The sequence below is a fragment of the Hakea prostrata genome, chromosome 6 (assembly GCF_041222555.1).
Source record: "Hakea prostrata isolate BN-2017 chromosome 6, UWA_Hpros_2, whole genome shotgun sequence".
NCBI lineage: Eukaryota > Viridiplantae > Streptophyta > Magnoliopsida > Proteales > Proteaceae > Hakea > Hakea prostrata.
Window position 1 is genome coordinate 41303158 of NC_142605.1, and position 26787 is coordinate 41329944.

General features: G+C 38.3%; 2 protein-coding genes and 1 non-coding gene across 6 annotated transcripts; 1 reads left to right on the forward strand and 2 right to left on the reverse strand.

Moving 5' to 3' along the window:
• Window positions 1–1512: 1512 nt before the first annotated feature.
• Window positions 1513–20438, forward strand: LOC149014214 (golgin candidate 3-like). 2 transcript variants are annotated; one of them, XM_089159741.1, is made up of 15 exons: window positions 1513–1961; window positions 4077–4175; window positions 7466–7594; window positions 8173–8328; window positions 8717–8855; window positions 8980–9044; window positions 10058–10228; window positions 10433–10546; window positions 10877–11020; window positions 11170–11466; window positions 11577–11642; window positions 16915–17117; window positions 17465–17519; window positions 17954–18139; window positions 19276–20438. In XM_089159741.1, exons 1-15 carry the CDS (start codon window positions 1749–1751, stop codon window positions 19600–19602), a joined length of 2364 nt encoding a protein of 787 aa, XP_089015867.1. In that variant the 5' UTR covers window positions 1513–1748; the 3' UTR covers window positions 19603–20438. The 2 variants fall into 2 exon arrangements, with proteins under 2 accessions (XP_089015867.1, XP_089015869.1); XM_089159743.1 differs by having other exon boundaries at window positions 10883–11020; window positions 19276–20437.
• Window positions 3575–3696, reverse strand: LOC149014215 (small nucleolar RNA snoR80). The gene has a single exon (XR_016174217.1). It is a non-coding gene; the product is annotated as a small nucleolar RNA snoR80 (small nucleolar RNA).
• A 256-nt stretch (window positions 20439–20694) lies between the features above and the next one.
• Window positions 20695–26575, reverse strand: LOC149014216 (reticulon-like protein B3). 3 transcript variants are annotated; one of them, XM_089159744.1, is made up of 7 exons: window positions 26476–26575; window positions 23958–25049; window positions 22728–23856; window positions 22131–22311; window positions 21874–22015; window positions 21567–21636; window positions 20695–21478 (listed from the first exon to the last, which is right to left on the reverse strand). In XM_089159744.1, exons 3-7 carry the CDS (start codon window positions 22924–22926, stop codon window positions 21297–21299), a joined length of 774 nt encoding a protein of 257 aa, XP_089015870.1. In that variant the 5' UTR covers window positions 22927–23856; window positions 23958–25049; window positions 26476–26575; the 3' UTR covers window positions 20695–21296. The 3 variants fall into 3 exon arrangements, with proteins under 3 accessions (XP_089015870.1, XP_089015871.1, XP_089015872.1); XM_089159745.1 differs by having other exon boundaries at window positions 26471–26562; XM_089159746.1 differs by having other exon boundaries at window positions 23958–24735; window positions 26476–26561.
• Between the last annotated feature and the right edge of the window lie 212 nt (window positions 26576–26787).

Sequence of the window (26787 nt, forward strand, 5' to 3'; positions counted from 1 at the left end):
GTTTCTTCAATCATAACAGTAAAAATTATTCGATTTTTTATCACCACCTCTATTTCTAATTAAACATCAGCGGGATTTTTGTTCCCCATGTTTATATCCTGGAGTATTGCAATAAAACATCTACTATTCTTTTTAGGGGAGAAGGATATAATGTTTATATTTTTTTTGGGGAGTAAAAATGATATTTATACTTTAGGAACAAGCTCTATAAAACTCTTGTAGAAAGATTAAAACTTTATTCAAAAGGCAAATCTGAGGAAGGCGAAACAAGGTTAGCCAACTAGGGAATGAAATTGTGCCACACAGTCACGCCCATAAGCGACTAGGCCCTCCGGGCTAGGTAGTCAGCTATAAAGTTGACATCCCTAAGAAAAAAATAAAATTACAAAATAAAATTTTGGATTGTAAATGAAGAATATCAGCAATAATTGGTTCCTTGCAATCCAATTCGACAACAACTTTTCAAGTGTTCTCCCAAGCCATATAGCAAGGCGCTGGCGAATGGCTAAAGCTTCACCTATAGACACAGAGTGTCCATGGGCTCTTTCAAATATTGCTGTGAGAATCCTCCCTTCATGGTCCCTTATGACAAGACCCAAACCCATTAAAGCTTTATTCATGTTATATGCTGCATCAGTATTGATTTTAAAATATCCTTGAGGTGGTTTCTCCCAATTGAGTAGGCCCCTGTTGTGTTGAAGAGGAAAGGGTGTAGTTATAGTGGTTTCATCAAGTGGTCATTCAATGTGTTGAATGTGCTTATGGGCTTTTCTAGAACTCTTAATGGGCTGCATGCACCTTTTTGGGCTACTTTAGTTGGTGATCAAGTATGACTTCTAAAAGTTTGGTTATTACGTACAATCCATATGAACCAACATATAGAAACTTCATTTCTCTTCTTTCCCCTATGTGCTGCAGTTTTGACAATTCTCTAACCATTTGTCAAATTGAAGGGTTGGATTTGTTGGAGGAACATTGTTTAAAAGCTAACGAACCACATGAGTTTATATGCTTTATGTTTTGATAAACATTTGATACAAGAATGTTATCCAATTGGTCCTAAATGACCAACCCAATAAAAAACATATGAAAAAATGGAGAAAAAAAAAAAGCCATTTAAAAATCTTTTCTAAATCTATTGCATCAAACTGGTATACATAATTATAGTTTCAGAAATTATACCAATTCAAACAAATGGTTAGATTTCTATGTATAATTCTAACCAAATCATTTTTTTACCCAAAAGAGAAAGGAAAAAAAACAGCCAAATGATTTTTTTGGGGTCAACAACCAAATTTCATATCGGTGTAAAAAAGAACCGAGACGTCACCGTTTAAAAAGCTCAGCAGGGCCTTGCCAAACCCTCAGGGGACCCACATGAAGATCTAGGTTGCCAACTGGCAATAACGAAAAAAATGAATTGAATAAACAAAAGAAAAACGAAATTCGTGTAACGATATCAAGCGCGTTTGTCACGTTAAAACGTAAATTGCGTAGGACGTATTACAAAAAAAAAAAAAACACTTTGCATCGGACGCTGTTCTCTCCTACTTTCAGATCTAACCCGAAGGCCAAGAACCCAGAAATGTATTCAAAATCCTCTCGTGGTTCGCACTTCAATCCATTTCTAAATTTGTTCAATTAATTCTACGTAGTTCTGGTTGATTTGGAGGGATTCATTCAGCGGAAATTTTTGCTGGAGAACTGCTATCTCTTCCGAAAATTTTTAGGTTTGAAAAGGATTATCGATGTGGAGTTCGATTGCCAATTTGAAACAAAACCTCAATCAGATAGCACTGGATGTCCAGGACGCAGCAGCAGAAGAACTCGAGATTTATCGAACTGGTAGTGGAGAAGATCCATCCCTCTCCGACCGACGGATTTCTCATCGATTCGCCCAATCTAAATCACCCAGACGCTCTCCGATCCCGAATGGAGTTGATTCTGGCTTTCAGAATGAGGTATTCTTCTGTTTACATTTCTGATTTCATTCGCTTTCTTTTTAGTCGTCTGTGCTATTGATACTGGTCTTTAGCCGATTACAGGATTTTACATTTTCACGTCTTTATTTCAATGTTATAGATTAATCATCTAACGCACAGTCATTTGATTGAAAATAAAACTAAGTAATATGCCAACATTCTTGCACAGCGTGAATCCTCATTTTTCTCTACCTTACCGTCCTATCAACAAACACTTGGAGGGGGTGGGAGTTGTTTCGTGCTAGTAGTTTCTGAAACCTACACAAGAATTCTGTTGAACTGCATCTAACCTTATAAAAGCATGCGTTTCCTATGCTTAATGAAGAAGAACCACATTTTTGAGCCCATATTGCAAGTGGTTCAAAGTGGATTTGTACTGCTTACAATAATCACTCTACTTCATTTCTATATTATTTTTGTTGGGCCGAGGGGTGGAGGTAGGGTGGACGGAATTCCTCACTCCAGGCTTGGTCTACATTAATCGAAGTTGGTTTTTTCAGGAAAAGTTAGAACCAGGAAACTTGTATTATCATATTATGGTCGGTACGTGAACCAAATTTAATTTAGAATGCATATAGTTTACCAGCACTTTTCTCCGTGGGCTTTGAGTAGGTGCTTTTTCAGCTCATTGCCTGAAGGAAAAAAAAAAAAAGTGAACCACTGATTACTTTAGAGTGGCTCAGTCAGACAGTGAGCTTATTTGAAGGTACACAATTTGACGCCATTATCTGAGAGTAGCACCTTTTTTTTTTTTTTTTTTTTTTTGGTTAAAACTACACTGTACTGATTTTTTGTGGCACTCTGTTCAAGATCGTAGAAGGGCGGGCCTAGCGCAATGGTGGAGTCTCTCCATTGTGCGCTGGAGGTCGCCGATTCGAATCAGCCTCCCCGCCAAAAAAAAAAAAAAAAACAGGGGTAAGGCTGCCTAGAAAGTCCCTTCCCCAGACCCCACAGTGTGGGAGCTTCGGCACTGGGTATGCCCTTTTTTTTTTTTCTGTTCAAGATCGTAGTTGTCAAGACATTTTGGTTGCGTAGGTGTGCCATGATAACTAGAGTTGGGATCCATCAAAACTTGACCAGCTCGTCTTTGGTAATCCATCATTTTTTTATGCTTATTGAGGAATCTAATGTCAATCAGGGCAGAAGAAACCTAAATGAATGGTGTTAGCACAACGAATCTGTCTTACTTTGGATCTGTTATTAGAAGCCTCTTTTAGAGCTGAGTTGCATGAGATGTCACGGGGTTTCAGCTGATCTGTTGTGGAGGGAATTCATTTGTGGCATTGACCAGATATGGACAAGTTCAAGCCATGCTTTATCCATGCATACATGACTAATAGGCTAATGACGGTGTCAAATGAACTTACCAAGAATGTGTGGGCTAGACCTTGCTTTTGGATGGAAATGGAATACAGCTTGAAGTTTGTTTTAATTGGTGTTAGCTCATTCTGATAACTCCTTTGGCACCTTGTATATGTCCACTCAAATAAATTTTGGTTATTCATGGCAAAGCATGAGAAACAGTATTGATGCTTTTTACACTCCTTAGTGCTTATACTTCTTTTGGGTGAATATATAAAAAAGTGTTATAAAGCTGTCTGTGGTGTTTCCATGATCAAATGGCACAGACATGAAGCCATAAATCAGGATAGCCACAATTTGGATCTCTGGCGTGCAAGCCATAATAACAAGAATCTTTTGTACATACATTGTTGTCCTTTATTTTAAAATTTATCTTCAATCTGGTTTTATTCCTTAACCATGGTCTTGTAACCAGCTGATCTCCTTCTGGATCTCACTGGTTCAGCTTTAGTGATGCATTATATTGTTACTCCTTCAAAGTCCTAATAATCATTGAGGTTCAGTCAGTTGCTTTCAGCAATTTAACAGATGCTTCAAAGTAGTATGTGCTATTGTTGTAAAGCTAGCACTTGATGTTATAACTGAACTTGTTTATTTAACTCTGTAGTTTGACAAATATTGGACTGCCAAGCGTATTTTGTTGTCCATGCTGGTTGAGTTGTTTTTCTTTTGAAAAGCTCTGTTGACTGACCTGGGCCTTATAGCTTTTCCTCTAATCAATGGTTCTTGCAGGGTGAAAAATTCAGAGCAGAAATTCAGAGGCTTCAGGCATCTGAGGCTGAAATTAAGGCATTGTCTGTTAACTATGCAGCTTTGTTGAAGGAGAAAGAGGTATTGTGATAGCTCTGTGGTAGTTTTCTTTTTGTCTCTAACTGCTTTGCTGGGATTTTGAATTTGTACTTTGGGATGTTAAATATGACATAGTGCTAATCCTTTCTACGAATCCCAAGGTGGCGAAATACGTAATTGACATACATTTGACCATCTTTCAGTTGGCTCTACGGTTTATACAATGCTTAAAGTTCCCTTTCTGTTACCAAGTTCCAATCGTCTTATTACCAATGCAAAACACATGTTATCTTATTGCAAGCCTTTGATAACTGATTTGTATTTTTCCTGATATTCTTTGATGCATAAAAGAATTATGCTGCAAAAGGAATGCTAAATCTGTACGCTGCCATACTACACCTAAGGTTTTGTTTTCGAGCCAGGTCTTATCTTTTGGCTCAAAACCAGAATATTACATGAAGCAGCCAAGTCTTGACAAAGTCACAGCTGCAGGTTTTGAGGCTCAGATGATCAAATTAGGTCCCAAAATTCCATGGATGGCTCTCTAACCATGGTGGACTTTTCATACTGTAAAATATGATATTAGAATGTTCCGTTTTGTGTCCCAAAAATAAAAATGAAATAAGAAAGGTATTTGGGCCTTGGTTGTATGTTGCTAAACTCTGCACACTGCGTTGTTTAACCAAAAGCAGCCTGGGTAACCAACCTACCCCTCTCAAGCGGGGAATAATGGCTACATTTCTGAGCCAGACGCCACACCAACCCTTGCAGATGTGGCAGTTCAGTCAACAAAGCAGCTCTAAAGCAAAACGGCTTTTTCAAAGCATCACGCATGTATACTCAAAACTAAGTTCAAGCTTCTACGTCAAAAATAATGGTTTCATTTTTGTCAAGAAGCCAAGATATGGCAGGAAATGTGCTTATAACCTTATATGTTTCAGGTCAACTCTAAACTTTGGTTTCAAGGCCCAAAAAGTAGTTTTTTGCCCTGTTTTTTCTCCTCTCTGCTGCCTATTGTTGACATTTGAACCCAGTCCATGAATTAGTTTCACAAATAGAACATTCAAAATGGTGGCTGTGACTTTGACCCATTTTTGCTAGTGTAAACTGTTCTTGGAAACGATATTGAACCAGGTTTGGCTTTGATTTATGCAAGAATATCATCTAAGTTAATACTGTTATGATAGATATTCCATTTACTTGAGATAATATACTCATCTGTAAGCAAATACTCCCTATTTCAATCCAATAAAAGTAGTAAAAAAAAATTTCAAGAGAATAAAATGTCAATCCCAGAGTCCAAAAAATATAAACTGATTTTTGGTTGTAGGAGTAACTTTCAACTTTGAAATGCTAGGGTTTTCTCAATACTAAACATCTTGTAAATCTCGTTGTGATAGAATATCACTAAAAACCAAAAAATTGTGTGTTTTGATGGCTAAAAATTTATTTCTATTCAGGGTGATTTTCTGGACAGCATTTGCACATGTCAAATAAGGTTTGACTGGAATGTAACTCCTTCAAAATAAATTAAATTGTTGTATTTTTGAATTACTTTGTATAAAGCACCAGCTTTCCTAAATCTAACCAAGTCAATAAAATATATTTGCTAATGAGTTTAGTTAATTGATATTTGGTTAGATTAGAGCCAAAGCTGTGTTTTTACCCATTCTGAGCTCAAGTTTCATCAATGTTTGATGGAATAAGAAAATATATATTTCTGGTTCAACTAGTGTCTGGAGGAACATCTTGAAACTGTGTACACTGTTTTTTGGCACTTCGGGTATCATCTTGGTTGACACATGGAGATTTATAATCATGACTAGAACACACTCAATTCACTAAAACAACTAAAATATGCATTAGACATGAACAAATCCAAAACTATAAACATAAATCATGTCATAATTTTCAAATGTTATACATGATTCATTATAATGATATGAGAGTGGTTATGCCAAATGGTCATAGATTGAGGATTTCTTTTTAGGAAGTTTCCTTTTTTTGGGGTCAAAACTGTTGAACATGGTCAAAATTTCTCCAAAACTGCACTCGATAGAACTGTGCATTTATAGGAAGGATTTGATCAGAATGATACTGAAAGCAGAAACTTAGTTTAAGTCATGCTGAAACTTGGAAAGACCTAGGTATTGTACCTGCTCTCGTTTCAATCTTTATTGAAACCAAAATATTTTATGAAATTTTGGTCATTTCAACCAAGAGTTTGTAAATTGTCTACAGGTCATAGTCAACCAATTTGATACCTATTCAATTAAATTCATTGGTTATTTATATAATCACAGCAGACAGGGATTGGTATGCACTGACAGTACGGGTATCTCTTCTGGTACTGGTATCTTCACTTAAACTTTTGGCTACATTTTATTCGTCAGTCAGGTGAGACCTAGATAGTATGCTATTGGTATTTAGTTAAGATTTAATGGTGTAAGCTTGAGAGGTAGAGAACAAAAGTAAGTATGTTATCCAGATTCTCAATCTGCAAGTAGTTGAATGGGAGCATAAGATATGACCCTAGTTAAAATGGTGACTTCCTTTCGAGTAAAATAAATAATCAAGAGTATTAGCTTGACTCCTATTTATAATGATTGAATACCATGCATCACATTGTATTTCTATCTATAATCATTCTTACATATTGAAGTTTTGGAAATAATACCCTCCAAGTACCTGTTACACATGATTGGTGCTGGGATAATGGGTCAAATTGTGTACCAGTTATGGAAGACTTCAAATATGTTGATCCCTTTGAGCTCTTTGACATTTGGTTCTCATGCTCTTAGAAAATTTTAACCCATTCAGTGTTGAAGACGTACAAGATGTTGATTCTTGATAGAAAATTTTGGTTTGATGTTCTCTTTGTTTTTAAAACCAGTGCTAAATCCCTTAAGTACTTATATAAAGGGGTTTTTACAAGGAAAAGATTACAGGTAAACTGCCATGAAATAGGGCAGACAAACAGAAGACTGTAGTCTCTATGTCTCCTTCTTTCATCTCTACTCCCATGACCCATCTTTTTCATATGCCTCTCCGGTGATGTGCTTCTTCTGATGGCTTGGAATGCTCTGCTGACATCATTGCCATCGACCTAGCCTTATGCAATCAGATATCAGTCATCAGTGTGATGACTGAAAATGCTGGAGGACGGTTGTGTGTGTGTTTATGTGCATTGATAGGTTATATACTATGTCTGGGATGTGTATTGATAGGTCATGCTATTTTCGGGGTAATTTTTCTTTGCTCGACTGTGAGATTCATTTTATAGACTTAGCCATTAAGCATCTTTTCAAAATGTTCTTTATTTTATGTGGCAGGAGCAACTTTCAAGATTACAGGAAGAAAATGTCTCATTGAGACAGACTATGGAGACAACAAATACAGGGCAATATGCATCTAGAAATGGAAGTCCCAAGATGGGGACTAATAATACAAATGTACTCAAGGTAGTCGTTGAATCTCTTATATTCTGAATGGTACTAATAAGTTAAGAATGCGAGCTAGACCTGCCAGCTATTTGGAGCAAGCAGTCTCAATATTATTGGTATCTGTAATCAGGAATTAATTTAAGAATTTTTTGCACTTTATGTACATCAAAATGGTTTTACTTGACAGTTTGCTCTAGCTCGTTAACCCCCTCTCCCCAACAGTAATAAAATATAATAAAATAATTTCTAGGCCATTTTATAAAAATTCACACATTTATTTATGTAATATATCTTTAAGTAGGCTATAATGTTTCTATTTCTCTCTTTGATGGTCTTGTTGGTACATGTAAAATAGTAATATTTTCAGGACATCTGTTTCCCCTGCACCCAGAGAACCTTTACATACATACAACAGAAACCACACAACAAGCCTTGTCCCGACTTAATGGGGTTGGTTACATGGATTATTGCCTTCCAAACAGCTCTTTTTGAACCTTCACATCTTTCTTATTGTTTTTCTTTTGGCTCCACTACTAGTCCACAGAAATTTGTGCATTGTCAGTTATCTTCTGACTACCGTTTGGAATCTCCTTCAGGGGATCAGTGACCAAGCACCCAGCAGGCAGCACAGGATTACAAGTCAAGCAAACAATCGTTCTAACCGGACACAAAAAGGTGCTGCCTCTACTGAGGAATCGTTAAGCAATGGAAGTGCACAGGCTCTTCAGTCCAACGGAATCGAATATGAGAAGGTAAATTACACCTTCTATTAAAAAAAGTGTGTCCTGGTGCACCAGGCTTTCATGACTGCAGGGTCTGGGAAGGAAAAATTGTACCCAGCATTGGCTCCTGGTTAGCAGGAGAGGTTGTTTCCTAGTTTAGACCTGCAATATGCAGGTTGCCATAGCGAAAGTAATTGCATCTTCTGTTCTATATGTTAAAATCCAATACTTAGATGGTTTGTGACGAATTTGCTCCATTTTTGCTCGTCAAACTAGTTGAAGTTCCTGCAGAAAAATTGTTGCATTACATGTTATCAATTTGCTATGCTACTCCATTTGACTTGCTTTGTTTCTTTTTTTTTTTTTTTTTGGTTGGTTGGTGGTGAAAACGTAATATATGCATTCAAATACCCTGTAGGAGCTTGCAGATTTGCAGGAAGAGAAGAGCAGATCCTTGAAAATAATGCAAGCTAATCATGAGTCAGAGATTAAACAATTGCGGATGGAACTTGATAAAGGACGTGATAATCTGGCAAAAATACTACTACAATTAGAAGGTATTCCTCAATTTTCAGCTTCCAAATATAGTGCATTACTTTGCCATTTCGCCCAGCTTTCCATTTTTTTGCCTCACAGAACCTCTCAGGTTTTTTCTTGCTTTCTTTACCTTTTTCCCCCCAGAGGAACACAAACTGAATGAATCTCTCCAGAAGGAAGTCCAAACTTTTAATATGGAGAAGGACAGTGTAAGTTCTAACCTGGATATCTGGAACCTAACATGCAAAATGAGCAACTGTTGCTATGGTCATTGTTAGTAGATTTGTGTTAGTTTAGCCTTTGTTTGTCTTATTCTTTTAGCATTTCTTAACTTAATTGTCTGTTTTTGTTATTCATTAACTGTATTGTGGCTATATCTGCATTGTTTATACTTCCGTGTATAAAGTGGAGCCTTCTTTTGTTTTTGAGGTGCCTATCGGTTCCTTGTCGGCAGGAATATCAAGGGAAAGAGTGACTGTGTTAAGCTCAATCAGACCTGATCATGAAATGTTCCTGGTGGAAATAACCTTTCAGTTTATATTTAATATATGTAACAGAGTGCTGATAATTTAGTCAGGTTGTCCATTCAGTTCCTTAACTTGAATCCTGATGATTTTTCAACCTCTTGCAAAGGGCGTGTTCGTTACAGGAAGTAGGGACATGGAATGGCAGAACATGAATGTTTAGTGGGCCAAAACTATTAATTGTTGGCGCTAATTGTCAATAATTGCCCCTCTAATACAATTAACAGTTGATGCTAATTCTCAATGTAGAATGGGCTGCAATCTGAGTTGTTTTTAGGGTTCTAACTTCTAAGTCCTATTATGAGAATCGTAGGTGAATTCTAGTTGACTTTGAACTTTCTATTTTATAAAATACCATGAGATTGCTGTGGAGTCTTCATCAATCTGAGAAGCTCCATGGCCCTATCGTGGAACTCTTTTCTCTGTTCTCTCTCTTCCTTCTTTCTTCGCTCCTCCTAAATTCTGATTTCATTGACAAATTGACTAATTTAGTTGAGTTTGGCTGATAGTGATGATGACTGTTGGCTTAATGATAGAACTTGGATTATGTTTGGTATTATTGGAGTGTGTGGGTCTTGGTGTAGGAATTGCTCACGTTAGAGGCCATGAAATCTCTCTCTGCAAGATCATGCACTTTTTGATCATCTTTTCACATGCTTTGCAAATATCTGTTATTTTATTTGCCTTCTCACATGCAGAGCTCTATGGAGATTAAAGAACTCCGCAATGAGTTGAGTTCAAAATTTTCAGAAATAAGACGACTGCAACTGGAGCTGAACAAAAGAGAAAGTGACACAGAAGTAGATGAAAATGCTGAGAGATTGAAAATAGAAATAGCGGCCCTGCAGGATGAAAACACCCACCTTAAGGTTAATATTAATGTCCCATTTTTTTTTTTTGGGGGGGGGGTGAGTAGATTGTGTTGCTTTTAATGTATTCAACTATATCACTTATCACTAAAATTGGGCTGTTATCCCTTATCACAATTTATATATTGTGCTTTTGTCTTCTTACTTCATCTCATGTGTTGTATTTTTTTTTCTTCTTCTTTTCCCTGATGAATTATGTTGTAGTTAAAGAAGGATGAACTTGAGGCTGCCCTAAAAAAGAGTGAAATGTCTTCATCTGATAAAAGGGTTGCAGATGATCCAGACTCTCCAAATAAGCATCCAGAAAAGTTGTATCAGGTGGTTCTTATGCTACTTTATGATGGTTTTATCAGAAACATTAGTGTATTCTTATTAGGTTTAATCAAAATATAATTGTTAAAAGAGAAGTGTTAAGCCTTTATGCAATGAACATTTCGGGGAAAGAAATCCCCAAAAATGGATGTCCTGCCTTCTAAATTCAAAGAATTACTTGAGCGAGAATTTTGAGTATGGCTGAACTTGAGGTCTGGCTTGAAATAGTTCAAATTTGAATCCCTAATTTCCTCTTCAATTGGCTGAGTTGCTTTGCTGATTGGGACACGCTTTTCTTGCTTCTGTTTTGGTAATTTGTATATTTGTACCTTGAAGCTGCAGTTGTCCGAACATTTTCCTGGAAAAGAAGAGATGGAGCTATCCTTGCAAAAGTTTGAGAAAGATTTGAAGGAAGTCCACCGAGAAAGGGATAAAGCATTGCAAGAATTAACCCGACTCAAGCAGCACTTGTTAGATAAGGTCACCTTGGAGTTACCAACATCTGTGGTGCAATCTACTTAATATTCTGCGTGTTCTAGGATTACCATTCAGGTTTTTATATGGTGTTGTGCTGGCTTATGTGTGCATATAGAATTAAAGGTGGCTGCTTGTGTTCTGATGCTTCTCAGGAATTTGAGGAGTCAGAGAAAATGGATGAGGATAGTAAAATCATTGAAGATCTTCAAGCAAAGGTAGAATATCAAAGAGCTCAAATATCACATTTGGAGAACAGTCTGAAGCAAGCAATGGCAAGTCAGGAGGAGGTTAAGAAGATAAACAACAACGAACTTCAAAAGGCGAAGGAAACTATAAGTGATCTGAAACAAAAACTTGCTAATTGTGTGAACACTATTGATGCCAAAAATGTTGAACTTTTGAATCTTCAGACTGCTCTTGGCCAATACTACGCTGAAAGTGAGGCTAAGGTGAATTTAATATTTATTGGATCTTACCAATTATTCTCCAAATAATGTAGTGAACATTGCTTAATCTTGGGATCATAATTTTGACACTTGCTTTACTTGCGTGTGGATAGGATCGTCTAGAAAGAGATTTAGCCATGGCAAGAGAAGAGTCTGCAAAACAGTCTGAACTTTTGAAGGTCTGACACTCACTTCCATTCTCAAGTCACTTAGGATCTCATTTCCAGCACATCTTTTGATTTTATGAATGGATATGCATCCATCATGATTGCCCTTTATGTTTCATCTGACAATTTTTCCCCCTTTCGGTCGTTTGATTGTCTGTTGTGCCTGATGTCTCACTATTAATTCATCATTGCACTTTTTTGATAGAATACCTTCCTTTTGTTTTTAGAGGTAAGGAAATGTAAACAAATTGATTGATCTTTACAGCATGCTATATATTAAAGTAATAATCAGCAGTGATGCGAAACTAGGCATCATTTCTGGTGGTAGCATGAATACTAATGCTACGTTGTTCTAAAGAGTATTTTAGCATTAAGGTTTAAATAAATATGTCATAAAAATGATGAAAAATGTTTTAGAACAAACTACTAGGCTGGTTATCCAGTTAGTCTGCATTGCTTAGAGCACTTCAGCTGATGTTGTCCAGCACCAAATTGGCTTATTTTCCTTTGAAGTCAACCTAGGGTTGATGGCTATGGGTGTTTGGGCCTTCGTTTCATAGGTTTGTGTGGTCATGAGCCTATTATATGGGCCTGAAGGTTCAGTGTTCTAGGCCAAGTACGAAAATAGATGAGTTAATTGGTTTAATTATGAAAATTCTGCCGAACTTAAGTTATGAAGGCGGATAGCCTTTTCGTATGATCTTATTTCAGTTTTAAGTGACCTAGTCTAAGTTAATTAGTTTCTATTTTTAGTTAAAGTTCAATTAGGAGCTCAAATTATTTTAGATTTCAGCTTATTATGTGTAAATAAGCCCCTCCACTTGATGGGAAGGCACCCAGCTTTGATATGATTAATAAAACCTCTTTAGTTCGAGTATTTGCTTTTGTGTTGTTGTTGCAACTCTGTTTGTTCAATTTGGATGCTTCAAGGGTGAACAATTAAGTTCTATGACAAAGTTAAGCCCTGTTCTCGCTACAGCTGAATTGGCAGCCTGTAGGCTTCATTTCCATTAAATCCAAAGCATAAGGCTCCCTCACCCAGGTATTTGGCTACCTACAACATCCCCCCCCCCCCCCCACTTTTTTTCTTTTTCTTGAATTGTTGGATTTTCCAAGACGCCCAAAATTCAAGGTCAGATTTGCACCAATGTAGCCATTATATTTGTCCCACACTTCAGGTACATCATCCCCCAACCCTAGTGATGTTGGGTCCCAGTCTGACCCTGTTATGACCATCCAGTTCAAGATATAAACATTTTCTTGAATTTTCATACTCCTTAAAATCCCCCGAAAATGAGAACACTCATATCTTCTAATTTAACCATCCAAACCCAACCAAACGTGGGGGCAATTGTATCCCTATATCATTACCTACATTGTAAGTTTCAACTCATACACATCTCAGTTTCCCATCTCAAGGAATTTTTCCCACATCATCTCCTATGGGATATGCTCTAAGTGTCCTTGATACTCTTGAAACCTAATCCATTTCCCCTGAAACCAAACCTAACCATCCCATGTGGGATTGCTAAGCCATTTTAGATTAAAGACATCCAGCCTTACCGGCGAAGTCCTCACACAGCCCATACCACAACCAAGGTACATTATGTCGCCGAAATATCATGACATTTCGCCGAAAAATCGGCATGTTGCTCAAAGGCGACACAAAACCAAGCATCGAAACAACAAAATATTGCTGGAAAATAGCCGAAAAGTTGCTGGTAAATCGCTGAACCAGTGAAATATCAGCAAAAATCGAAATTTCGCTGACTGCTCTTGACCTTCTCTGACTCCGACAACAGAAAAACCTCACAGGCCTCATTGCTGCAGCTCTTCTCTAGCCTGCAACCTCTTTCCTCTAGTATCTCTCTCTCGCACTTTGTCGGTGATATCTGTCCTGAGTCTTCTCGGGTCTCTCTCTAGTTTCAGGCATGGTAGGAGATCTCGCGAGATATCTCGGTTTTTTCATAAACCGAGACGAGATCAAGGGCAAGATCTGTGAAATGGGATATCTCGCTTGAGATCTCGCTATATCTCACCCCAAATCTCGCCATATCTCGCTAAAATTCTCAAATTTTGCCCAATTTTTTGCGGAATTCAGCCAAAATTTCACTTGCAACTACTCTTAGCACATCTACAACATCAAAGGAAGCTCAATCATCCTCTACTTGTCTTATGAACTTATGCATTAATGACTTAGAGAACTTCTAACGGTTGTATACTTTTATCATTCTATTCTCGAAAGTCAAGATTGTAATACTCATATGAATGTTATCTTGATGACATTTAAGTTATTTGATGTATTTGATACACTTGATTTTCATTTATATGCCTTAATGGTTTATATTACATGTTATATAACCTTGCATTCTCTAATCCTACAGCATTTCGGTTTCACACTATGGGTAGACTTAGAAATCATACTTAAGGCTATTTTCTCACAAATCCAAGGCCACTAGTGTGTTCAAAAAGCCTTAAATAGGCTAAATACCAAGTTTTAGCCCAACTAGGACCCTAAAACCAACCGAGATGGGCTACCGAGTTGATGCCCAAAAAATGGCATATCTCGACCGAGATCTCACTCGAGAGCAAGATCTCCTACCATGGTTCTAGGTGAAGCAGCAGGCTAGCAGTGAGATTCCCGGTAATTTTATGGAGTTCTGTCGCCAATCTCTCTCTCTCTCTCGTTTCAGGTGAAGCAGCAGGCAATAGTTCCACCACCAAAAGTCACCGACGTATCAGCAAAATGTCGCCGTGTCGGTGGTGTCGCCGGCCACCAACACGGGAGTTTTGGCTGACATTTCGAACTTTGATCACAACATCTCCCCATATCTCGTGATTGAAATTTCAAGGAATCTTTTCTTGGTTCCATTTGAGTTAGTTCTCTTAAAGCTCTTATAAGACTAGCCCCTCGTCCAACTGTGGCTACATTGTAGAACTCAACCACACTTGAGATTTGTGATTACAATCTATTAATATGGCTTGCCCCATTTTTTGCAGGCTGTGTTGAAGTCGTCTGGGTTCTAAGGATAGAGGTATCATTCAGGATCATATTTTTACTGAGGTTGCAGGGGTCGATGAGCCCTTCTTATCAGTCACCCTTACAACCCCACCCCAGCTATCTCCCTACCCTGCCCTCCCAAACCCTCATTTCCTTCCCCCTTTGGCTACCACTAATGTAGAAGTAGTTAATGTATAACTCCGTAATAGGCTTAATTGTATACTGCAGCAATAAATCAAGCACCAAACACCAAATTGATTGGGAAGGAAAAGGAAATCAAAGGGTTGAAGAAGGATTGGATAGATAAGTTTGAGACTCATCTCTCCTTTGGTCTCTTACCTGTGGGCTCTCACCGTTATTGCATCTCACAGCTTCCAAGCCAATGCTTTCTCTTTATTTATATGTATAGTAACAAAGTGAATATAAAACTAGCAAGGCTTTATAGATCCGCCCTTCCAAACAAACATGAATACCGAAAAGGGAAATAAATAAATATATTATGGATGAATATTTTTTTTAGAGAAAAACTTTTGGATGAATTAGCTAGACTTTATAACTAAGAAACTCTTACTGAAATATAATTTAATTAGTAGCAGCTACCAATAGAATATTCAACCAACATCCACTACATGATCTTCATACTAGCTGTCCATATGGTCCACTGTTCACACATAGTAACTCATGGTACTGTTCACTTGTAAGGCAACTCCTCCCCTCAAAAAAAAAAAAAAAAATTCATAGTCAATTGTTGTCTTCATGCTTTTCTCTGGGTAGGCCTTATGTAGTTCTCTTTCAAATATTTGAACCAACAAAAGGATGCCGCTGGTTTTGGAGCTTGTTCCTGCAGTTAACATGTTGTGATTATACATCACCCTGTCTTGTACTGCCCCTGCACTCCCCCTCTCTCTGATAGGATCTCCCACCCCCCTGCATCCCCTCAACTCTTCCACACTGAGAGATTGAGTTCAACAGTGGCAAAGATATTTGGTGATGGAGAGTCTGGTAGTGATGCCAGACATAATGGAAAGGTCGACTCAGGAGAGAGGTTCAGAGACAGATGCACAATTATGGAAGGATCTTCTATAACTGTGCCAGTCATGTATGTTTGGAAAAAAAGAAAGGCCACAAAATTCAGTTTATAATCCTTTTGGTTACAAATAGATGCAGTCATAAACCTTAGTTGCTTCGGTTCCAGGATTAACTCTACATGTTTATGCATTGCTGGATCAAGTTATGCAATTCACCTAGCCTGGTCTGTAGTGTTGACAGAATAAAGTCAACCCTGTAGTTTTTAAATTGTCTATAGATGGATGCCTTAAAAAGCAGAGTGACAACTTGAGGGCTTTCAAAATTTGCCCCTATAATTTATTATTTTAATCAATCCCAGCCTCAATCCCCCAACAACCCCCCCTCACCCAAAAAAAACAAAAAAAGGGACTCTACATTCTCGCAGGGAAACGAAAAAATGTAACTTCTGAATGCAAGAAATAAAAGGTATGGGATTGTCTTGCTGCACGATAAAATGGGTTACCCAAGAATCATGCTGTTGGTTTCCTTGAGTTTTGACAAAGCTGCATACTCCATGTTTCACTGTTTTACTATATTTTTTTTCATGGCAAGGACTGGACAATCTGAGGTGAATTGGCCACATTAAAATTACCTTCTGGAGAGAGGTCCGTTTGATATCCAAAAACTGTCAATCACTTCCATTCCCCTCATCAGGCCATCTGAAGCACTCATGGCTACAGCTCTAGCCCGATTATTTCCTAATGATTGCTGTACCTCACAAGTCACATTAATTTGCTTGTCCGACATTATCTCGACCCTTAACTACCAAAGCATTGGGTTTTGAGCTTACTGATCTTTTTTTTTATTTTTTTACCCATTACACTATAGTGATGTTCTTTTGAGTTGAAGATTGTGTATCAATGCTGTGTTATATTAGAATATAACACTAGTATATTTGCTCAAGTATGATCTTTATAAGCATTTTGGTTTTGGAAGAATCATATGTTCATGATTACTGGAAAAATGCATCATAGCTAGAAATCTCTGTTATGTCTGGAAATAATAATTCCTCTCCTAGTTGTTATCAATGCTATTATCTTATTGCACTTCTTAGGTTTGTGTAAATACTTTGGGTGACCTTCACCTGTAAGCTTGAGCACTAGAACACTATCGAAACTTTTCCCACAACTGATAATTGATTGCATAGAACTTTTGCGTCGTTCTGGTTGATGGAAATTCATGTTTCTGAAATCTTACTGATAATGCTTTCACTAGGATGCAAATAAACGAGTGGAGATATCAAGGCAGGAAAAGGAAGAAGTAGTGGCTAAGCTTTCACAAGCAGAAAGGATGATATCTGAAGGAAAACGTACAGTACAAAAGTTTGAGGAAGATAATTTGAAATTACGCCGTGCTCTTGAGCAGAGCATGACTAGACTTAACAGGATGTCAATGGATTCAGATTACTTTGTTGACAGGTTAGCTTTTCTGAATTTATGTGGAGTGTTCACCATGTTGCTTGGCTTCTGCTTAGTGAACGTAGACAAGGCTTGTAGCTAGTGTTGTTTTGGTGAGGGATATCTAGAAAAAGAAAATGGAAGCATATTCTGCAAGGTATTTGAAATAAACTACAGAACTTTCTGAAAATCAGGGGAAAAAATACCCCTCCTTATTTTTTGGATAATATTTGTGCAGAAACCCGAGGTTCTGACAAATTTGGCAGGAACCCAGCTGTAAAGCTGATGTTATCTTTATTCTTGTCGCCCTTCTTTTTGTTTTTGATAAGATATGAATGTCAAATGATGGATATTTATGCTATTGGCAGGCGTATCGTGATCAAATTACTTGTTACGTACTTCCAGAGAAACCACAGTAAAGAGGTAATGTTTCTGCATGTGTTTTCATTATCACAGAGTCGGGGTAGTTGCTTCGGGTTGTGAGGATTGGAAAGCCCATCTCTTCATCTTCTGGACTTGAGTGAAGTATCATTTAGGTTCATCTCATCTGGGAGATATTATCAGGCAACCCTTGGCCATGAATGTATTTATGGGCCATCCCATTTATTTGCACACTTCATGAGTGTGAATTGAGAGGAAAATGAATGGGCCAACGCCACATTGTAAGATCTCATGCCTAATTATTTGGATAATCTAGTATGGTCATTGGACATAGACCAGCCTTGTTGTGCCCTCTATTTGCTTTGAATCCCTTGGCATCATGCATAACAGATGTGATGGAATGGCTTTTTCCATTGATAGTGTTGGTATTCCATTTAACAGGGTCACTAACCATATGTTGAATTTTGGAGTACCAGGTTCTTGATCTCATGGTTAGAATGTTGGGATTCTCTGAGGAAGACAAACAGAGAATAGGCCTTGCTCATCAAGGTGCTGGTAAAGGTGTTGTTCGGGGAGTCCTGCGCCTACCTGGGCGTCTAGTTGGTGGCATCTTGGGAGGAGGCTCACCTGAATCACATGGTCATGTGCCATCGGAAAACCAGGTAAGCAGTTCTTATTTGTTGGTTGCTCGTCTAATCATTGGAGGTATTTTTTTCCCCATATTATAGGGTTTACGGTCACTGAAGGAACAGTTGGTTTAAGTTACAGCTGATGGGGCAGATGTGAACTGGCTTAAGCCAGCCAGTTCAAAAGTTACTTCTCTTTTTGTTTATTTAGCTCACTTGTTAAAAAATGAAAATGTAAATCTATTTCATAAAAATGATTCTTTCATCAAATAAAACAAAATTAGAATTATGAAAGATTTCTCAGTATTTAAAAGGGGTGGGTCTTGGCACGAGGTAAGTGGACCACAGTTGCAGCCTGAGGTCAAGGCGTTGAAACAGCCTCTCAGCTAAAATTGCTGGGTAAGGCTGCATAGCAAAATTGCCCCATGGACTCTGTTTGAGTGAAAGCCTTCGGCACTCTTATTTACGGCTGGATTGCCATTAGTTTTGCCTTTCAGACTGCAATTACTTGTTTCAAAAGGAATCTGGAAAGGGGACTTGAGAGTTCTTCTGCTGGCCTGCTAGTGCCTCACATTTGTTTCATTTCTAGGTTGCCGTACCCAATGAGAGCCCATTGAGTGTAGAAGTGAACGTGATGATGAATCTTGATAACTCCTGATTTAGTGATGCTACATAGGCATGACTCTCCACATCAACTTCTTCAGTTGAAGAGTCCTACATGTGAATGAGCTCATCGTAATGCCCATCTTCTTGCCTAACTCAGAAATTTTCAGATACCTCAGCTTCATGCCAGTAGGGCTGCTGGAGCTTTAGAGAGACAGAAACATTGACCTCAGGTGTATAACCTAATGTAAGGATCATGAATGAACTGTAGCACTTGGACTGTTAAGAGTGATGCATGCGATTTGGCATCTCTTTCAAATGAAATTATGGATGTAGCTGGGGTTCTTTTTTCGGTTGTATCTGCTCCAATTTATCTTCCGAAGTTGTGTGATTTTGTGGATGTGCATTCTTTCCTGCTTTAGTTTCCTTTTCTTCGAATCAAACTTGTTGTCTTGTTCTGGTATATCACTTGAACGTATAGATTTCCTTATTTCCTTTTGTCTTTGAAAATTGCCACCTTTGTTAGTTAGGTATGCAAAAGTTCATATCTGATACTTTTTGTTCCCCAGTCCTTTGCAGATCTGTGGGTTGATTTTCTTCTCAAAGAGACTGAGGAAAGGGAGAGAAGGGAAGCTGCAGAAGCCTCTGCAATATCCAAGGATGGTTTGCAGGGTAGTCGCCCAAGCAGCGCAGGATCAACTGGTGCAGTACCTGATCATAGAACAAGTACTGCCAGTGCTGCTTCTGGTTTCTCTAGAGGTCATCGATATCAAAGCCAGGACCCTAGCTCTAGTACATCTCGGTTGAACATGCTGCAACTTGAACAATCTGAGACCGAGTTCTCAACGGTTCCTCTTACATCATCGGTTTCAGGACTTTCAGGAAAAGGTATCTGAAACTCGAGGTTTCTTCCCAGATACTGAAAATGATGTGGAGACATGTAATTAGTTAAAAATATAGATTCTTTTTGTATGTTCTATAGTTTTCTCAATCAATTCTTTAACCCATTTGTTAAAATGCAGAGGTTCTTTAGCATCTGTGTATAGACAATTCACCAAAGGAATGCAACACCTAAGATCGCATTATTTGACAATACGCGTATTTACCTCATTCGTTGTGCAGATACATTATCAACTTATTGTATCTATGATAATTGTACACCATTTTATTTTATTTATTTATTTATTTTCTTTGGGGGGTGTTGTAAAGATGTTAATCCACTTTGAATTCTATTAAGAAGACGAAGTTTGATGAGGATGGTTGTGGCTTCAACAGGCTGGGGTAGTGTTTTTAGAGCAAAAGCCATAGTTGTGTCCATTTTCAACCACCATTGCCGTGCACGGGACACCTCTGCTGTGGAATTTCATAAGGTCCATTCCGCATTTTCTGGGGCGTGGAATTTGAAGCAACGCTATCCGGTAATACCAGTCTTTTCCTTTTTGAGGGTAGGTGGCTTCGGATTCTACTGGATTTCCTTGTTAAAATATATATACTTTGTAAGGGGGAATGCTCCATATTCGCTTCCTTTGAGGCTTGACCTCGGGTCTGGTATTTTTATTGAAAAGCGATTCCTGATACATTGACCTCGTTGCTGATGCGATGTGAATCCAGACCATCGTGTTCTAGGCTTCTAGCTACCGGAACTATTTCAAAACTTACCAAAAAAAGAAGCTGAAGGAAGTTTGTTTTTTTGTGCACTTTAGGAATAATCTCGCGCGGGTGCGTACTCCAAGATCATCGCGACCCAATGGTTGATACCAAACCGATTTCTCTTGGGAATCTATTATTCAGCATCTGACACGTGGGAAGAATAATAGACTAAGATTAAGATGGCTTCTTCTTCTTCTTTAGCCCTTTTGAAGTCTTATCTCAGAAAGTTCTAGTTAGTTTGTCGCCCGCTCGCTGATAGAATATACGAAATTGGTAACGATAAAGAAAAAAAAAAAAAAAAAAAGGGCAAAACGGAGAAAGCGAAGAGGAACTCCAGAGCGCTAGGCGCCGAGCTGGATTCTTCAATCAAGATGGTCCAGTGAATGCATGTTTCCTACGGCAAAGTTGACGAGTCAATCTGCCAGTCCCCACAAGTCGATCGTAGTAATTCCTCTACTTAGAGGAGCCGAATACAAAAAACGAACTGAAGAGTAAGGACCATCTATGTTGTTTTCATCTCCCCTCGTCAAAACCAAATTAGTTTTTGTGTCTCGCAGTTCCATTAGCATGTAGCAGGAAATTTATAAATTATAGCAACATCAAAACATTTTTCATTGAACTAACGTTAACAAAAGAAACACGAATACACAAACACTGAAGAAGAATACACTACCGTGGTAACATCGTCGACAAAGTAACAGAAAATGCGCAAATTGATCATAGCGCAGTAAGATCTGGACCACATAACCCACTTCCAACCAAATGAATACATGCAAAAACAGGATCCAGCCAATCATGAAAAATATACGGCTACATATATGCCAGCTAGATCTACAAACAGGATGATACATGAGGCTTCATTAAGCCCTCTCTTCTTGTCTTGTGTTCGACTTCACAAAGCTCTCTTCTGGTGTTGAAAAGAGTTCAGAGTTCAACTTCACTAAGCCCTCTTCTTGTCTTTGAATGACCCTTTTGGTATCTTGCTCATAATCTTACTTACAACCTTCTCATCAAATACAGCATATTGTTTCTTGATCTCAGCAATCGCCTTCTCCGCAAAAGAGTCGACATGATCCTCGTACTTGTCATAGATCACGGGCACCGTGTGCAACAACACGAACCCTGTTTCCCAAAATTAAGCATTGGAATTGAAAAAACATAGAAAGTTACGAAAAGGAGAGAAGGAACCATCATTATTGTCAGTCAGTACCTATGAAGCACAAAGTCAAGAAGTTGCACCAGGACCCCACGATTGACAGTACCCACAAGCCAGCAATCACCTGATCAATCAAAGCACAATTTACCGCAAATGCCCAATCAAACTAAAAGATACATTCCTCACATTTAGATTATTAGAATGCAAATGGCAAATGACCACAATCTCTAAATCTCCGGCCATAAACTCATAAAAAGCTTCTTCGCAGCTTATCATTTAGACGCGAAAGACAAGCTGAATACCCCAAAATATCAAAAAATGAGAAGAATCTAAAGCAAAATATGTGAAGAGATCAACATACTGTAAGGAATTTCTTCAGATCTCTTCCCGTGGCGGCATCCCTTAGCACAGCTAATACTCGGTTGATCTCAAACCTTACGGCAGCAGCGAACTCGATTATTTGTTTCTCCGGAATAGACACTTCTGGGATGCGCGGGGAATTCCTAAGGGTGAGAGACGTTAGTTTTTTTTCTTCTAACTTTTTCTCCCCACCTTAGTCCTAACTTAAGGACTGACATAAAATTTCAGAATTAACTTGAAGGACGAGAGAATCAGTACCTGCTGATGAAGGTGCTAGCATTAGACCAAACGAACAAGATGCCCAAAGCTAAAATCAAGCAATGGCATACTAAAGTGAGGAGATGATAATCAAGCAATTCAAAGAGAACCCATACGGCGGTGGCTCCAGCAAGAGCAGTACCGGAAATCTTTTTGTTCCTCCATAAGAACATATCAGCGGCTACAGCAAAAACATCCGACGAACGATTGTTAGGCAGCTAAGTTTGCCAATGTGTTCATATAAAACGGGAGTAAAATAAAAATAAATTAAAAAAGAAAATCGAAAGTTTAATTTGGCAAAAACCTACCTAGATGGAGGAAACAGAATCCCCCCTTCTCCAAAAATTTCAAACATAGGAAATCAGAAAAGTAAATATTATAAGGAATTCATTTTGCACAGATATGAAGCTCTATAAATTTCCAACAGAACTCATATCGGGCTAAAATCCCGCCCTACAGTCAAGATATAGATCGAAAATAGGGGAGAAGGGGGAGAAAAATCTTCTCCCAATGATAAGGAACTTTATTAAAAAAAAAAAAGAAGAAGAATGGGCAAAACCAACAGCTAAATGAAAGTTCTCCAAGAATTTAACATACGTTTTCCACCGCCTAAAACCTGGTGCACCGGCTTCTGCCTTCCAAAGAGCCGATAAACCCCGGATCTCATTGCCGAAGGTGAAGACTTCGCGTCGTCGGAGTCGGACGAAGACGAATCGTGACCGTGAAGCTTCTCTGATATCTTATCCATCAGAGTCTCAGTAGGAGGAACCGATTCACCAGTGTGCTGCTCAGCCATTGAGTTCTTTTTTCCTCCCGTACACAACTTCGATCGACACCCTAACAATCCAAATACCTGAAAACTAACAGAACCTCAAAACCCTCTCCACAGAAAAACTCAAAACCTTCTTCCCTCTTTTTCTCTTCCGTTCTCAAATCCCTCTTTTCTTTTGTATCATTCTTCCTCTCAATCTCTAGTAACTTCTTGACAGCAGGACCACGCCAGCTCCTTCGAATTAAATAACGGGGAGAAACTGAAAATAACGTCTTACAGCCCTTGAATCGAGTGAAACCAACCAAGAAAAGCTGCTGCATCTCTCGCAACGTTAAGCGAGACGTTAGATTTGACGGCACTTACTCTAGCTCGATGCCTTCTGGCATCAGGCACTTAATAGGATTAGAGACGTGGCTTTAATAGGAGTGGGCCTCAATTAAAGCCCATGACACGTGGAACTTTGTAGCCCACTAAAGGGCGAGCATCGGTTATATATTAGTTTAGTAAGGACCCGTTTGGTTTGGCCGCATAACTGAAACAAAAGCTAAGGTCGGTTTCGCTTTCCCCCTATTACAGACAGTGACTCGAGATAAATAAATAGGGCTGGCAGTTAGAAGTTAGAACATAAATTTAGATGCTAAGAGCACAACCTGTAATATTTTTTAAAATTTTAAAAAATATAAAGAAAACTATAACTATTAATAATTAAGTTCGTAGCTGAACATTGAAGAAAATTGCAATATCTCTCTTCATCTTTCTTAAGTTAAAAATAATAATAAAAAAAAAAAAATTGAACAAGTTATAACTTGTAATTTTAATAATAAGCTGAATAATTGAACGAGCAATCAAACAATTCAGATACATTTAATCACCATAATAGAAGAATACCTGAAGATTTACCATACCAAATATTGTCAAGTCACCCAAAGATGCACATAAAAGTGATCTGCACATCTGCAAAACAGTTGGGTTTCAATTAATATTGGTAGTTCAACGTGTTAATCTGTATGCCAAAACCTTATACCAAACATTCAATCCAAATATACCATACACACCTGATACCATAGCTGATAGCCCCCAGATTCATCATCAGTTGTTCGTTGTGGTACATAAGCTGTTAGATCTCTAGCCAGTGACTCTCCAAAACTGTTGGAAGAAGGATGTGACCTGCTAGTTCAATGGTAGTTATGCAAGAGTGGAAACTTCCAAGGATAATTTCAGCAAGAGTCTGGATACATGTGGAAGGGTAGAGATAACTCCATCTATGGTCAGATCCTCTAGATAACCAGCCTCATCAGATTCAAAGCAAGTAGATTCCGACTCCCAAGATTGTTGTTTCCATATGGCTGCTGCTCGCCCCTAAAGAGTATTGACAAGGTGAATAGATGGCTCTGATGGATGGTTGGAATGAGATGGATAGATTGGCCAAGCTGAAAATTTCATAATGTCGTGCCTCTGTAAGGTCTGGTAGCCAACTCTCAGGGCTGAGCGTCAGGCAAACATGCAATATGCCCTTACCTTTGCTCTTCAGAGTTTCTTCTCCGAACATCATTAACCCCTGCACAATATCTCCAGCAAATGACAAACTCAGAATGTGATGGTCATGCAAGCTGTGACTGTATATTGGGATCATCATCATTTCCTTAATTTCCCTGCCCATTGGCATGATCAGAAGAATCTAATTGTGTAACCTCATCATCAACTCCTCTATCCATTTGACCTGTCTCCTACTGCAATGCCAAAGTCGCTGAGATATTCCCACAAAATAGTGTTGCATGTTTGAGATGGCCGTTGACAACAATAGTACTCCTCTCCAGCAAATGCTTTGCAGAACTGCTTCAAAATAGAATCAAGAAGTCTTTATAAACACATTAATCAACAACTGCTCCCACCCGCTGATTCATCATGCTACAGAGTGTCTTAAATTGAACAAATGTCCACACTTGTCTCATCCTCTAGTAGATCAAATCTACTTGAGATCTCTTTGAAAACCAATACATCTTACACCCTTAACTACCACAGAATCATTTATATGCTACACAAATATATCCTAGGTCTTTTGAAAAGTTTACATCAACTACACCATCTCCATGACATAAGTATTGCTTCACCGATTTCTTGGTAATAGTTGCAGCATCATCCATGACCTGCAGTTTTACTAAGAAGTAGTCAACTACCATAAAACCATTATTCAGCAAAACCATAGACATCTTAAAATAGAGTTAACAGAATATGATAATATAATAGGGGTAGTTGTAAATAGGACAATCTTCTAGTTTCTCATCATCCAATATTAATTACAACCAACTTAAAGATCTCATAGAAGTTAGAATTGACACCATATTCTAAGACCAAGAAATCATCAGAATATAGGGTACGCTTATTGCTTCTTATCATCTTATACTCATTACAAATAACTTGAAGATTCCATATAAGTCACAGTTAACATCATGTTCTAAAATCAACATATCATCAGAAATACATAATGACTGAAACATGTAAATGGAGAAGAGAAAATTATATGTATCTGAAGCATACAAACTGAAGGAACTGATCCTTTTCTTGCAGTGTACCAGATGTAATCTTGTCAACCAAGAAACCAACACAAAAGGGCTATAAGTTATGGCCAGAGCACAAGTTGGATTTTAGTTCTTAAACACATAAATTCGGCCCTTCTGTGGAAGTTCTAAATGCTAATGGTCATCTGAGTACAACCCCACCACAGTTGAGTAACCATGACCAAATGAAGATGCACCAAACCAAATTAAAGCAGAGTTAAGACAATTTGATCTACTTAATGCTAAGAGTAACAATTTATTTCTTTTTCCCTCTTTCAAACATGAGCCTTACTGGGTAATGGGCAGTTGGTCAGATCTAGTATGGATCGTACATGGACAGTAGTTGGAGTGGGCGGCTCTCCTAGGGTTGCTCATCTGGGATCCCTGGGGAAGAGGATCAAGTTGGCCCTTGCGAACAGCTTGATGCTCCTGGTTGCATCTCAAAATCTAAAAGAACATTTTTTCTTTTTTGGGGGGTACATTCCTTCTCTGTCTGCACGACATCTCAACTCGTTTCCAGCAAACAATTTAAAAAAGAGATATTATTTTTTTGTAGTCTACACAAGACGTAGTTACTAAATCTAAAGTGACTTGGCAATTTAGAAAAAAATCTAGACTATCACCTTTCAGGCATTCCTGGATTTTAAGTGTCAACTGTCATAGTTTCTATTCAGGAGCGAAAAATCTCCATTTTTTTGAACAGTTGAAACAATGTTGTCGCGTGATGTTATCATTTCAAGCCCTGATCTTTCTAGTTATCGAATGCGGTAGGAATGTCACCCCAAAAACTCAGAATACCTCCTGTGATCAACTCAGGAGCTCAAATTGGAACGCACAACAAAATCAGGACTCGCTCTGAACTTAATCTCAAACAAAACAAAAAAAAACAAAACAAAAAAACCAAAATTAACTGCCGCAAGAACCGAAATAGATGGCAGAAATAGCTATTGCAATCACAATCTAAAACAAAAGACTTCAGGAAAACATCAATTAGAGTAAAAGAAGAATACCTAACCTTAATCTCTGGAACAAAAACTATACAAGGAGCCAAGACCAGAAAGGACCTGCGGACGACGAATCTAAGCTTCGAGGCAGAGAAACCAATGAGAAGTTCATGTAAACCACACTTTTTCAGTTTCTGGAATTACGGAACTCGCCCTCAGCTGACGCTACCATAATTGGACTGTGAATGGGCATTTTAGTCACTGTGACTGTAGCGGATGGTGTTCGGTCAAGTAGTTTGGCATATCCAAAATCCAAACCCCCTGGAACAGGGAATATGCTTTGCAAACACGTCAAAGGTGGTGCTACTGGCAACTTCACCCGT

Excerpts from the sequence above, each read along its gene's own strand:
- LOC149014214 (XM_089159741.1), top strand. The coding sequence starts at position 1,749 with ATGTGGAGTTCGATTGCCAATTTGAAACAAAACCTCAATCAGATAGCA. Across the intron at positions 10,229-10,432 it reads ATGAAAACACCCACCTTAAG|TTAAAGAAGGATGAACTTGA; the intron begins GTTAATATTAAT and ends ATTATGTTGTAG. Across the intron at positions 11,467-11,576 it reads ACGCTGAAAGTGAGGCTAAG|GATCGTCTAGAAAGAGATTT; the intron begins GTGAATTTAATA and ends GCGTGTGGATAG.
- LOC149014216 (XM_089159744.1), bottom strand. The coding sequence starts at position 22,926 with ATGGCTGAGCAGCACACTGGTGAATCGGTTCCTCCTACTGAGACTCTG. Across the intron at positions 22,312-22,727 it reads GGTTTTAGGCGGTGGAAAAC|CCGCTGATATGTTCTTATGG; the intron begins GTATGTTAAATT and ends TTTTTGCTGTAG. Across the intron at positions 21,637-21,873 it reads ATCTGAAGAAATTCCTTACA|GTGATTGCTGGCTTGTGGGT; the intron begins GTATGTTGATCT and ends TTGATTGATCAG.